Consider the following 15,010-nt stretch of genomic DNA (forward strand, 5'->3'; position numbering starts at 1 on the left):
ATATACATCGCTCTTGTTCCCGCTAAGTTATTATCTGACGTATAAATCCGACAGGAACATGGCGCTCGTTTGTACCGGGATAATAATGCACGATTTGATTTTATATCACAACTAGCTTGCTCCACGGTTTTTCTCGCATTCACATCTCTTGTAATGTGATGGGCATTCGTTAGTATATTTCGTATTTGTTATTTTATTACCATTTTAATAGATTTCTCTTATGCGTGTCTGTGAAACAGGTCAGTGATTTTAAATTTCCTTGATTACGGATTTTATAACTTTTCACAAAAAATAAATACATTTTCGATTTATATAACAGCACCTATCAAATTAGAAATAATCTTCATGGGTCGGCAATATTTTATGCTGCTTGTTAATAATCTATCTATCCAACGTTATGAATACCGAAAATTGATGTTATACTACTTAGTAACAAAACAGCGATTCGTCGATTTTTTCTTCAGCAATTATATATACTAAGTAAGCAAACGCATCTATGAACAAGGTCCACACGTTGTAGCATGATCGCGTTCACTGACGACCGCTGTGGCGGAGTGATCGCCATACCGGTCTGACGTGCAGAGGGTTCCGGGTTCGATTTCCGGCCAGACAGATATCTAAATGATGAATTTGGATTTCTCTTCTGAGTCTGGGTGTTTCAGCAATCGTCTTTGTGTGTGTCATGGTATGTTATTTAGAAAATTTTAATGTTAGCCGTGAATGTAGAAAGTGCCGTCTCCAGCACGGCACGTCAACGCATGGAACTGCACGGCACGGCACGTACCTCATCATCAACCCATTACTGTCCCACTGCTGGGCACGGGTCTCCTCTCAGAGTGAGAAGGATTAGGCCATAGTCCTCCACGCTGGCCATGTGCGAATTGGCTTAGACTAGAATAGACTTCACATACCTTTGAAACTTTTTTATTTTTTAGATAGCTCAGGTATGCAGGTTTTCTCACGATGTTTTCCTTCACCGTTTAAGCAAGCGATAATTAATTTCTAATACGCACATAATTTTGAAAATCAGAGGTGCGTGCCTGGGATTTGAACCTCGGACCCCTCGATCGAGAGGCCGCGTTTCTTAACCACTAGGCTATCACTGCTTCTATATTAGATAAAAAAAAAAACGATATTCGATTTATTTTCACCGATTATATATTATTATCGAAAATAATCTAAGCAGGCGCAAGGCACGGCACGGCATATGCACGGCACGATGAAATGCCGTACCTTTTTTTTAATATAGGAGTAGCAGACGGGCATGCAGTCCACCTAATGGTAAGTGGCTACTGCCGCCCATGGACATCTGTAATCAACCCCAGATAGGATTAGACATTCCTACCTGAAGTCGGTCACAGATGCGCCGCTACCTCTGAGGACTAAGCTGGAACGCCTCGGAAAAGTATGTCCATACTTCAATTCACCTCACCTCACGTTAGTACTACGTCCATATATTATGAATAGCGATCATGTAGTACTCTCTCCTTTTATATTTTCAATGTATTCAAAAAACTTACGTTTGAAGCCGTCAGTTATCCATAAAGATAGCTCCCAGTGGTAGGTTCGAGTACAACTTAAGTAAGCTATCGCTATTCGATCAGATGTTACGATCTTATCTCCATAACGCCGACGTTGGCTTAAGGATTGTGTCCACTATAAGGACCAAGCTATATTTATTGACTAGCTTTATTTATACCGCGTTTTTGCCGCGTAAGTGCAAAATGTAGAATGAACTTCCTTCTGAGGTATTCCCTCAGAACTATGACATGGGGCTCTTCAAGAAGGGTGTAAAAAGAACTCTCCTTCAAAGCCGGCGATGCATTGACGACTCCTCTGGTGTTGCAAATGTCCATAGGCGACGGTGACTGCTTTCCATCAGGTAGCCCGTCTGCCTTATCGTTAGGTTAAATATAAAAAAATGCCTCTTTACCTGACTACGAAGGATTTTTTTTCGAGCCTATCTATGTGTTTATGTCTCACTTTCTAACACGGCGTGCATCGCAATTAATGGCTTGCCGGACTTTAAGTTACGAGGAGTCGTTGGATTCGTGCTGTGAGAGTGAAAAGGACTATATTTTAGGTAGTTTTTTTTAATGATGCTTAGGTTTATTATTTCATCCGACTAGTTGACATTTTCAGTATCTTGATAAGAGAATGGTGGGAAAATAATAGACCATTGACTAAGTAATAAAATAGATACCTAATCCATAATATACATTTAATAAATTGAGAGGTTCATTTTTTTAAATATGAATACATAAACGATGAAATAATTAGTTTTGTTTTGTTAGAAAAATCTAAAATATGAAATATTATCCTGTAAGTGTGAAAATACCTTAATTGCAGATAAAACTCAATAATATTGTAGTCAAAAGTACATTACAGGAAACACTACTGAATAATGTAGTGATTTCCAATGGTTATATGAAAATAATAGATGCAACAAAAGTAGAGTCACGACCACAAAATAAATTATATGAAACATTAAGTCATAGATTGGATTTACTTATGTATTTATTAATAGTTATATAAAAGGTAATAGTGAACCGTGTAAGATTTATAAACTTCAACTTATATGTTGTGCAAAAATTTATATAAAAGATATGATTACAGATTGAATTTCTATATATGCATAAAAGTAAAACTCGGTGTTTCTATCAAGTGGTCCAAGGTTAGAATCCCAGGCGATCTTGTTTTCTCAAAATGGGCATATTAGAAATTAATTATTGCTTTAACGGTGAAGTTAAACATAGCGAGGAAACCTCAACGGCTAAGAGTTTTTAAAAACGTTCCTTAAAGTGTGTGAAGTCTACCAATTTACATTTGGCCAGCGCGGTGGACTATGGCCTAATCCTTTTATTTCTGAGAGAAGATCCGTACCTAACAGTCAGATAGTAATGGGTTGACGACGACTCATAGTCCTTCAAAATTGTTACAAGCTTATTTGATAGTACCTCAAAAGAAAACTCTTTCTAAATAGTTTAATATTACGCTTGAACTGTACAAAGTCCTAATTTACATAAAGCGTTCGTTTAATCCCGATAATGGATGACGACTGCCGCCCGGAGACATCGGAACGATCCTTGTTCAATTATCAATCGCTTTTATTTAACTGTGTATTGAAAGTAGTTGGTAGAACTCTTTGACGGCCAAAGGCATTTCTGCATCTATATTTGCCTTATAACAGCTGGGCTACTGTTGAAGATGGCAGTAAAATAAATCTTGAGTGTCTTTTTTATTTTATTTTTTTATGTAATATAGCAGACAAGCATGCAGTCTACTTGATGGGAAGTGGCTATTGCCGCCCATGGAAATTTGCAATCAATCCCGGATAAGACCAGCTTACCATCAGAGGTCCGCCACAGATGCGCCGCTACCCCTGAGAATTAAGCTGAAATGCCTCGGAAAAGTATGTCTCTCTTACCATACCCTACAAACTTACCCTTCAAACTTTCGAAACCTTACCAAAATAATAAAATATAATAAATAAAAAAGGAAACTGACACCGATTGTCATATTTTTTCTATGCTGACACCGGATAACATCTCGACTTTTGATTTGCTTTGCCGTCTTACGAATTTCCGATCAGGTCATGTGTCCTGACGCGAGTTTAACACTTTCTACAACACAAAAGTACACATCGCCGCCAAAGAAGTTTTCACTTCATTAAAAGGCGTTCTTACTTAGTCCTCAGGGGGGAGAAAACATTTTTTTAATAATTTTAGATATAACTTTAATTCCATTTACAGCTCATTATTTATTTTCACGAGCGAAAGTAGCCTCTTATCATCCAATGGATAGCATGCTCGTTTGCTACTCCGATATCATAAAGAAAAATGAATATAATTAGAGATCCCTCTTTAAAACCCCTTTCATTCAATAAGCTAATTAATAAATTGCAATTTAATGCGAATTTACAAGTATCCTTATTCATGCCCTTTTAAGCGATACTTTTCATTAGCGTCATTGCAAAGGGCTAAAAAAAGGTAATTTAAATGACGCGGGTTAGGTTTTACGCAGCTATCTCTCCGTCTTATCCATATTCAACGTGTCTCTATCAAAACGTCCGGGTAACAAATGTAGAGTAGCAATATTAGAGAGAGTATTAAAATTTAATATTTTTTGTGAGAATATAATATTGTTATATTTTTCTTCGTGAGATGGTGGAACTTGTAAGGTTAGTGGTTACGCATCTGTGATTACAGTTATCAGCAGATCTTCTAAAGCCTTGGATGTAGAACCTCTTCTATACAGAGTTGGTAACGAATGCCCATAGGCGGCAGTAATCAATGACCATCAGATGGACTGCTACCTCTTTTGCTATCAGCTTTAAGTCAGCATATAATAATAATATTTAACACTATTGGTAAAAGGCATAATGAGGAATAGCGGTGGTGCATCCTTTTCCCTTCAACCGGTTTTGTGCATTTAAATCTACCGTAAGTAGCTCAATCTAAAAAAAATTATAAATTAATATAAACATTATAACGAGTATTAAAAATATTATATCTTGTAAACCATACGTATTTACAAGATTTACACGATATTACACGATGAATTGCAACATAGTCCTCAGAGGTAACAACGCACAGCCGACATTAGCGAAACTTTATTAAGGTTGCTTACAGATCTATTAAGGGCAGTTACATATCTTTTTCTATATAATTTCATAAATGCATTACCAGACAGAGACTACGAGATATTGATCTACACCAATCACTGATCTGAATTTCAGTGTCGCATTAAGAGACAGATTGAATGCGGCAAAAACGTCTCCGTCGATATCCGCGACATCTGAATATCAAATGAGCCACAGACAGCGCGACGAATTAATGTTACCGCTTTTTATGGCCTATTAGAGTGAGAGTGCTGAAAAAGCACTTTAAAAGTATTCGCATATATTTGTGTCTTTAGGTGGGGTACAAAATAATATTTACCCATAATCTTCTTTTATTTAGAGGGCATCGCAGTACCTAGTTCGCCTTATAACCGCAGTTAGGTATGTTGTTTAGGGTTTGGAAGATTGGGGGTAAGGTATGAGTAGAATTGTGTGCGTCAAATGTTTTTGTCGATATCCGTCACATCTGAATATCAAATGAGCCAAAGAGAGAGTGCGACGAATTAATGTTACCAATTAAAGTAGGAGTGCTGAAAAAGCACTTTAAAAGTTTTCTCGTATTAAATTTGGGTTTATGGGGTTGGATACGAAATGGTACTTAAGTTCTTATTTTAACGGCTGGTTTGGTTTAAAATAGATAGAGTAAAGTACTGAGTAGAATACGGTGCGTCAAATGTTTCTTTCGATGTCCTGGAGAATCAAATGAGCCACATACAGCACCAGCCAGCGATAGCTTTCTAGAAAAAAATGTCTGCGTCAAATGTTTCTGTCGATATTCGCGACATCTGAATATCAAATGTGCCATAGACAGGGCGACGAATTAATGTTACTTGCTTTTTAAGGCCTATTAGAGTAGGAGTGCTGAAAGAGCGGTTAAAAACTATTTTCATATAGGTATTTGTGGATTTTCAAGCAATATAATATTAGCAAAGCATTTGATGTTGTGAGCTTTAAGGCTAAGTAGATTTCTAGACCAGATAGTTTTCTAGAAAGAATTGTCGGAGTCACATGTCTCTGCCGACATCAACGACACCGGAATAATAAATGAGTAAATTTTTACCGATTTTTATGGCTTATTGGAGTAAACTGCTAAAAAAGCAAAAACAGAGTTGTACGCTTATTGATACTTAGTTATTTATTACTTATTTATTGATTTATATTTATGTATGTCTCTAGCTAAATTTAAAGTTACTAAAGTATTCATTCATTATGACAGACAAGTCATTCTAACTAACTATAGGTAGAATCGTCAGCGTGGAATAAGTCAGCCGATATCCGGGACATCTGAATATCAAATGAGCCAGAGACGGAGTGATGGATTAATATTACTGCTTTTTATGGCCTATTAAGGTAAAATAGAATTTAGATAGTGCTTAAAAGGCACTTTAGAGTTATTTTTATATTTATGCGTTTTTTGGCTTGGTTATACGAATACGTTGATATAGGTGGTTCGACTTCAGCGGCACCACCACATTTATTTCTGCCTAATAACAGTGTTAAGCAGTGTTAAGCACTGCTGTTCCGCTTTGAAGGGCGTGGTAAGGTGTCTTATTTGTCCGAGGCATTCCAACTTAGTCCTCAGTTGTAGCAAGGCATCTATGACCAGCCTCTAGTAAGAATCCTATTATCTGGGATTGATTACAGATATCCATGGGCGGCAGTAGCCGCTTATCATATATCAAATTATGACGACCCGCGTGGCGGAGCGGTCACCATACCGGTCTGACGCGCAAGGGGTCCCGGGTTCGATCCCCGGCCAGACAGATATCTAAATGCTGAATTTAGATTTCTGTTCCAGGGTCTGGGTATTTGTTTATTTGTCTATGTGTGTGTCCATTGCACCCACAACACAGGGAATCCTAGTGTGGGGCTGTGAGTGTAGAAAGCGTTTATTTATTTATCATAAGGCGTACTGTATGCTCGTTTGATAATTTTAAATTATAAAAAGTTATGTAGCTGCTTTAGGCTTTACTTTTTGAAGTTAAATGAGATGAAGACATAAATTAAAACATAGACCTGATCGATAAGTGTAAACGTTCTCTTAGTACTCTAAAGTAGTACTCGTAAGTCATTTCATATCAGTTTTCTAGGTCATTTGCTTCAAAGCATCACAAGCCTTGTATTCGGGAGTACGAACCAATGTTATTAGGGGAAGTAATATCATTTTCGTGTTCGGAAAGAAATTTTATTTTCCTCAATCCTGAGATTGGATTTTCCAGACTCTGTTTGATGGTTTTCGTCTGTTTTAATAACGTAATGTTATAATTCCTTACTCTATTATATTCTATCAATATTATGTTGATCGATTTCTTTTATTATGTTGTTTATAATTATTTTCTTATAATATAAGAGTAGCAGACGAGAATGCAGTCCACCTGATGGTAAGTGGCTACTGCCGACCTGTACTCAACCTCATATAGGATTAGATATTCCTACCTGAGGTCTGCTACAGATGCGCCGCCACCCCTGAGGACTAAGCTGGAATGGCTGGAGGGTAATGTATTTCGGAGGGTAGCGTATTGTTATGTATTATTCTTTGGTATGCCATACAGCTTAAATAGTTTAAAATATGAGGTGGCATAGGTACAGCCAGCTTCATAAGTACGAGTAGATGAGCAGATAAAATTATTGAAACCTTAATTTGTTCATCTATTTTTGAAGCTGACTGTACATACATACAAATACTTAAAACATTACCCTCCGTACTCCGGTAAAAAGATTACGTATTAAATCAGGCTATCTTTATTTTATTTAACATGTTACTTCAATTTAATTAAACTCCCTTCGATTAAACAAGATAAGATAAATTAGAATCCGATTGTGGTAACCTGCGATAATTTTATCTTTTTTTATCTTTTGTAATCGTACTATCCTGAGTAACTATGTGATTTAGTGTCATTATGACCGTTGTAACATAAAGTCATTGATTAGCTATAAGTATTAATTAAATTAATTTTGGTTTAAAATGGCTCAAAAATCGAAAAAGAAGAAGGATAGTGAAAATGTGGGAAAAAGTAAGACTGAAAAAAAGTCGAATTCTACTAAAACGAGCAGTTCTAGTGTAAGTTATTTAAAATTATTACAACTCATCATCAACCATCATCATCAATGATTGTCCCACTGCTGGGCATAAGTCTAACCTCAGGATGATGACGCTATACTACCGACTTTACTGTTATTAATCGTTTGAATAATTTCTGATGAATGAAACTTCCCTTAAATTAGCTCATACAATCAATTTGAAAATATTATTTTAGGTTATATGATATTTTGGTATATTGGTTATATGTCCTTGTAGCCCAGAATAGGGCTACGGTATCCCCTGCCTGTCGTAAGAGGCGACTAAAAGGGGGCTTCCGGGGTTGCGGGTGGCAAGAGTGGGAGCTCGAACCGCCCAGCCAGCGGCCTCGGGAAGGACGGCGGTATGTGTGGTCGCTTACCATTGTACGCACCAGGTGTGGCGAGCGCTAAGCTCATCTGGGCGGAGCCCGACGGGGTAACGCGCTAAGAGGGCTCCGGTTGCGTTCCTTTGGAGATCCCGGAGCCCTCTACGCAGCGCCGAGGACGGCCACCGGGGGGTTTTAGTGCGGTAAGAAACCCTGCGTCGCTCCCACGGCTCCGGGTACCTTTTGAAGGTTTCCCCTGCGTAAACAAAAAAAAAAAAGAAAAAATGGTATATTGGTTATACAATAAAAAGTAAAACGCAATAGAGTAAACATTATTTTATCAAATTGAAAGTGCTTAAGATGGAATCCGGTTCTAGTCAATGTCAATATAATAATCACTGCGTTATTAACCTCTGTACCATAATTCCTGGCTTATGTCATCACATCTTCTTAATTATAATACAGTTACTTAATTATATTATCACATTTTCTTAATTATACTTACTTAAAATTAATTTCACAGGGTTGCAGCAAAATAGCATGTTTAGTGACGCTGGGGGTAGCAGTGGCCATTGCAGCCGCAGCCGTCAAGGTGTACCTCGATGTGACAACAGTACCAGACCTACCGAAGATCGACTTGGAGGAGTGGTGGGGACCAGCTAACGTTAAAACTAAGAATACGTCAGTTAGAAGATTTAGAGCGATATTCTCTGATGCTGTAAGTATTTTTTCATTACATATTTATAGACAGATTTGGGCATTTTTTCCCATTGATGGGCTTAGAACTCCTCTCTGAGTAAGAAAGATGTAGGCCATATAATATATTGGCCATGTGAGAATGGACAGACTTTATACACCAATCTTCTTTAGATAATACTCAGTTATATAATAGGTTTCTTTTTCTTTGGCCATTAATGCATGGATTTTTTTCTAAATAAAAATATTATATGAAAAAAAGTTGAGAACCTCTTTCCTTTAGGAAGTTGTTTTAAAAGAATACTGTAAAATCTATAATTAAGTCTACAATAATCTGTGTCCTCTAAAATCTTAAGAGATTCAAAATTTAGAAATAATTTAATTTTGATTTTTATTACTACTTTACCTCACTACAATAATATGATTCATTAGGATAAGTCAATTTTAAGTGCACATATAAAGGAGACTACACAAACATCCAGACACAGCGTTGAAATATAAATTTACAATTTAAGTCTCAGGCGGGGATCGAACCCGGAACCGGTATGACGACCAATGTGTCAGTAGCTACCGACGAAGTTACACCAACATTCCACAAACATAATCAATCCTAACCTAATTAATAGATAACAATATTATTATTTACATAACACAATCGCGTGCCCCGACCACGTATGTCCATGATAAGGCTGACGTGGTTTCATGGTACGGTGACAGATTGTGTAATACGACTCAATGGAGATTAGAAAGCTATATTTAATTTGTTTTCATATTTATGATAGATAGAATATATTTATGATAAATATAATTTTTATCTTAAAAAGCATTCACACCGATTTTTTTTTTCGATTTTTTTGCTAGGCGAAATATGTAGATATTCATATTGTGATATTGGTCCACTGATGTTTCAGAGGCAAGAATTAATATTTATAGGCTAAAGAAGATAGTAACCGCGGTGTTTCTAAAATCCAAATTATTAAATGAATTATTGAATAATTAGAATAAAATATAAAATAAGTTAAGCAGTGGGATAATAATGAGTTATGGATGGTTAATGAATGTTATATCTTTTTGCTGAAATACGACTCCTAGGGAGTAAAATATTACAAGCCTTTCAGCGTATGTTGAAACTGAAAAGCGTATTTCAGTGAACATGCTTTAAATTCCTTCTAAAGTTTTCGCTTTAATTAACGAAAAACTTATAATTGGCTCGCTTGTACGTATATTATCGTGTTTCGTGTTTTCAAATCTTTGTAAGGTTTCAAAACTTTGGTATAAAAGGATTAATGGATGTGGTATACCCGGTAAAATTAGGTTAGTACTAAATACGGATTTTTTGTGATGTAGGATTAGCAGACGAGCATGCAGTCCACCTGATGGTAAGTAGCTACCGCCTATGGACATTTGTAGTCAACCCCAGATAAGATAAGATTCCTGGAGGTGGGCCTCAGATGTACTACTTCTGACGACAAAGCTGCTTTACCTCGGAAAAGTATGTCTTCCTTACCATTGGAACCAGAACACAGCAGCGCTTAACACTGCTGTTATTAGACAGATTTAAGTTTGGCGGTAGCGCCGCCGAAGTCGACCCACAGATTGTTCTACCTTCAAATCATATCAAAGTATAACATTGTCATCCAAGTAACATTTAATCATTTCGGACAGTATTAACTGAAAAATATTTACAATTATAATTAAACTTACAGAAAATTAAAAGAAATAAATTAAACTATAAATATAAAACCACTTATTTACAAAATTTACATATATACAAAAATGAAAAACAAAAATATAAAAACAAAAACACTACCATAAAAAATTGTCACCATCACTGTCTTTGGGCAAGGTTCCCAAGACGCTGGCAGCATTTCCTCTCTGAATTGCTATACCAATCCTTTGAGCGAAATGTATGCCAGCTCTCGGGTCCCCAGAGACGTCGACCAAACGAGTTGACAGCTGTTTAAATAGCTGCCAAGCATCCGGACCCCATGGACCCAAAGTTTTAACACCAAACGCCACAAATATATAGTTATTGCATAAACTAATATATTTACGACGCTTGGTGCTTTCAGCAGCTGTAGCCGCCGCCCCCGCGCCAGAGGAACACCAGTTAAATTGAATTAAAACATTAATTAACTACGCATATGAACGTATGAATGAAACAGATTACAATAAATTTTGTAAAACACTTTCAGATGTTAGAAGGCATGCGTAAAAAATCAGAGACCTACCGTCAGGGAAGCTACTACAGAGCCATGAGGAGTGTGAACGAATCTTGGAGCTACGGTGTCAACTCAGATACTTTCGCACAAGTCTTCGCACACTGGCAGTTTAAGTATCAATACAGGGACAGGGCTAGGTTCCTGAACAAGTTGGATCACTACAAGACTAATATACAAGGCTTAGATATGCACTTCTTGCACGTGAAGCCCGAAGTTAAGGATAATGTTAAGGTAAATTCAGTTTTTTATTTGGTAGAAATATTGAATAAGTTAAGTTAGAGTTTTGTCCACGCAATGGTGTAATCAACTTCAAATAGAAGGGTTGAGTAACTAATTAGTTAAACTCCTAATGAATAATTTATAATGCTTTAAGTCAGTAGAGATTCAAATTTTACATGACTGTTAAACGTGTCACCTCACCGCAGTTAGACCATTGAGATTTCTATTTTCTCACGAACAATTCGCCGAGTAACTTGCCAAACAATGATGAGTACTTGTATGTAAACGATACGCACAATAATAAGCGCAAATTCCTTGGTTTCGCGCTGAAAAACCTAAAACCTACGGAGAAGGAGCGAGTGTCATGGCATGTACCAAATACACACGAATAGGTTATTTACACACTCGTACTCGCGTCTATTCGTCTGCACACAGCAAGTATCTAAACCTGGTACAAAGTGTATCATACAGCTACGTAAATTTTATCTATGAGGCTTTGAATACAGAATGAATGTAATTAAGAAAAGTTCATTCAAGCGGCAGTTAGCTCGCAGTTACTACCGTCGTACATCATTGACGCTCTCATGCCAATCTTTGTTAGCCTTGAGCACCCTTTCGTAAAGTTTGTTTAGTTTTTTAAGGTCAAATGAAGAGCATTACTAATAAGGTAGGACATAGAATACTTAGGTTTATGTTTTACTTTGAACTGTCTCTACTACTACTACTGTACTCCGGTGGCTCGTCGACCCGAAGTGAGTCTTGGCCTCCGATACGAGAAGTCGCCATTTCTCCCGATCCTGTGCAATTTCTTGCCAGTTGTGTTGTCCTAGCTCCCTGAGGTCCCTAACTGCTTCATCTTTCCAGTGGTATTTAGGCCGTCCAACTGGTCTTCGCCCGTCAGCAACACCCAGGTATGCGCGCTTCGGGGCTCGATCTTCCCCCATTCTCTCTACGTGTCCGAGTTGTACGTGTTGAACTGTCTAGTAAAATCAAACTACTGACGCATGGAGTCGATCTTATGGTCTTTGGAGGGTATTATACGAGTACTATGAGGGTATACACTATATTAAGCGTTTTAACTGATTTTTTTTTTTATAATATAGGAGTAGCAAATGAACAAGCACCTGATAGTAAGTGGTCACTACCACCCTTGGACATCTTGGACCCCAGATAGCATTAGATATTCGTACCTGAGGTCGGCCACAGATGCCACAGGCGCTACGCCTGAGAACTAAGCTTGTACGACTCGGAAAAGTATGTCTGCCTTACCCCACCATTTAAACCAGAACACAGCTGCCCTTAACACTACTGTTAATAGGCAGAAATAGGTGTAGCGGTGGTTCCGCCGGAGTTTCTTATGATCCCCTTACAGGGTTCAAATCCATATGCTAACACTTTATCTTGATAAACATTGTGATATAATTTAATTTCAGGTTTTACCTCTACTTTTGATCCATGGTTGGCCAGGTTCTGTGAGAGAGTTCTATGAAGCGATACCTCTTTTGACCACCGTCAGGCCAGGATATGACTTCGTGTTTGAAGTTATTGCGCCTAGTCTTCCCGGATTTGTTTACTCTCAGGTAAGAAAAGAATCAAAGGCTGATGGATGGTTGGATGAAGAAAAAAAAAATTATCGATTATTTTGTACCTCAATTGTATAAATTAAATTATTAAGTCTATTTACTTGACAACTCAGCGAATGAAAAAAAATCTCAAGGTTTGGGAAGTCTTGTCCAAGTAGCACTTGATCGGAGGCTTATTAAGGTCTAAGCCTCTTTCATACTCATAGAAGTTCTGTGCCCAGCAATGGGATAGTAATGGGTTGATGACGTCGATAGTGCAAATATTATAACTTAAACTTAAAACAATTTATCGAATGACATTGAACATGTGTAATTTTATTTTAGGGTCCCGCTCGTAAAGGGCTGAACCCCTTGAAAATAGCCGTCATTCTGCGAAACCTCATGCAAAGACTTGGGTTCAACAAATTCTACGTCCAAGGAGGGGATTTGGGCCATCTTATTGGATCACATTTGGCCACCATCTTCCCTGACCAAGTCCTCGGTTTCCATACAAACTTCCCTGTGAACTTGTCCAAGCAAGCTGATTGGGTTTGGATATTGGGATCTATTTGGCCAACATTGGTCGCCGACAACGTTGACAAAATGTATCCGCTGACTGACAAAGTCAGTTATATGTTGGAGGAAACTGGATACTTGCATCTTCAAGGGACGAAGCCAGATACGATCGGTAAGACTTCAGTAGTTACTTTAAACTGCTAATTGACATGTGATTCGTTAATTTGACGAATGTTTGCTGAGAAAACGACAATTATTACAAAATTATTACCAGTATGACTATAATGCGTGCGAAATCCAGTTACGAGTATGTCAGTGGTTATATGTTGGAGGCCAAAATTATTACGCTTTGATACTTTGGCAGAAAACTGTATTTTAATAGGAAAGAGTTACTGAATTTACTTGTTACCTTTCAATCGCTGTAGTCATCAGTTCATGGTGACATTTCTTTATAACCGTTATTCGAAGCCAATCACTAACAATATCCTCAAAGATTAACACAAAGGCAATCACACTTCGGTTGAATTTTGGAGCATCTTAGGAATTATAAAAGTAAGATTTAACGCCTTCCCTTTCCAGGTATAGCTCTCCAGGATTCTCCTGTAGGACTCTTAGCTTACACTATGGATAGGATTTTGATGTTCTCCAATCCTCACAACAAGGACTTGCCGGATGGTGGTCTCTCTAACTTCTCACCGACTGATATCTTGGACAATGTGATGCTGTATTGGAGTACTAATAGTATTACTACTGCGCTAAGGTTATATAAGGAGATTTTCAGCAGTTATGACTTGGAACAAACTTTAGCAAAGTGAGTAAAAAATTAAACCTATAATTTCTTGCCTATAGCAATAGCAAGCTTTGTATATAGTTTTTAGGGAGCAGTAACAGAAAAATAGTTATCTAAGGCGTTTCAAATCGGTCATCAGATGTAACCGAACATCTGTCGATCTTCGGTAGTATTATAATCCTGTCAAAGGCATAGGCGGCAGTTACCAGACAAAACTAGTTTTTACATTTTGATAGGCACAAGATGTCTACACAACTAACAATATTTAGGAGAGACATAAATATTACAATTCAAAAAGTGAAGGATAGGTACTACTGTTATGTCTGCAATTGCACGCGCTTATTACGTTTTACATTTGCATATTTAAATGAACCCTTTTGACTTTTACACAAGCATAATTATCTTCTTTTCCAGAGTACCAACACCAGTACCGACTTGGGGTCTTCGGGCCAAGCATGAGTTCTTCCACAGTCCTGACTTCGTCCTCCGTTGGAAATACCCTAACCTGGTGGGAACCACTAACCTGGATGTAGGGGGCCGATTCATCGCCTTTGAGAAGCCTGCGGAGTTCAGCAACGACGTTTTCAAGGCTGTGCAGAGCTTCTTGAAATATAAAAAATAATAAATTTAATTTTTTTACTAGATTCTTTTATTTTTTCTATAACGAAGTTTTACTTCTTTAACCATAATCGTTATACGAAAATTACCAGGATATTGCATTGCGGTTATGAAAGATATTTATGTAAAAATTTTGTCAAATTGTGATGTAATATGTCAATAGACTTGATATCAATTGTATGACTACTGTTTTGAATGTCGCCTTATCTTCAGTAATATATTAATGGTGTGGTCCGTTTTAGTTTTTTGGTACCACTGTCACACTTATTTCTCCCTAATATTGTTAAGCGCTGCTGTGTTCTGGTTTGAAAGTTGTGGTACGGGAGATATACTTATCAACGTATGGCAAAGACCTGTTGCCAACTTCAGATAGATCTCCA

The 15,010-nt window shown here is 37.4% G+C and overlaps 1 protein-coding gene across 1 annotated transcript; it reads left to right on the forward strand.

The window, feature by feature from the left end:
- The first annotated feature begins 7,586 nt into the window (after positions 1-7,586).
- Jheh-lp4 (juvenile hormone epoxide hydrolase-like protein 4) lies at positions 7,587-14,634 on the forward strand. The gene is made up of 7 exons (XM_073090137.1): positions 7,587-7,682; positions 8,531-8,725; positions 10,899-11,156; positions 12,578-12,724; positions 13,052-13,394; positions 13,802-14,033; positions 14,427-14,634. The coding sequence occupies exons 1-7, from the start codon at positions 7,587-7,589 to the stop codon at positions 14,632-14,634; spliced, it is 1,479 nt and encodes a 492-aa protein (XP_072946238.1).
- Positions 14,635-15,010: the final 376 nt, after the last annotated feature.

The sequence above is a fragment of the Epargyreus clarus genome, unplaced genomic scaffold (assembly GCF_041222505.1).
Source record: "Epargyreus clarus isolate Ecla_fem2 unplaced genomic scaffold, WU_Ecla_fem_2.2 ptg000032l, whole genome shotgun sequence".
Lineage (NCBI taxonomy): Eukaryota > Metazoa > Arthropoda > Insecta > Lepidoptera > Hesperiidae > Epargyreus > Epargyreus clarus.

Bases quoted from the DNA above. Each gene is read 5' to 3' on its own strand.
- Jheh-lp4 (XM_073090137.1), top strand. From the start codon at position 7,587: ATGGCTCAAAAATCGAAAAAGAAGAAGGATAGTGAAAATGTGGGAAAA. The intron at 11,157-12,577 runs GTAAATTCAGTT...ATTTAATTTCAG, and splicing joins AAGTTAAGGATAATGTTAAG to GTTTTACCTCTACTTTTGAT. The intron at 13,395-13,801 runs GTAAGACTTCAG...TTCCCTTTCCAG, and splicing joins GACGAAGCCAGATACGATCG to GTATAGCTCTCCAGGATTCT.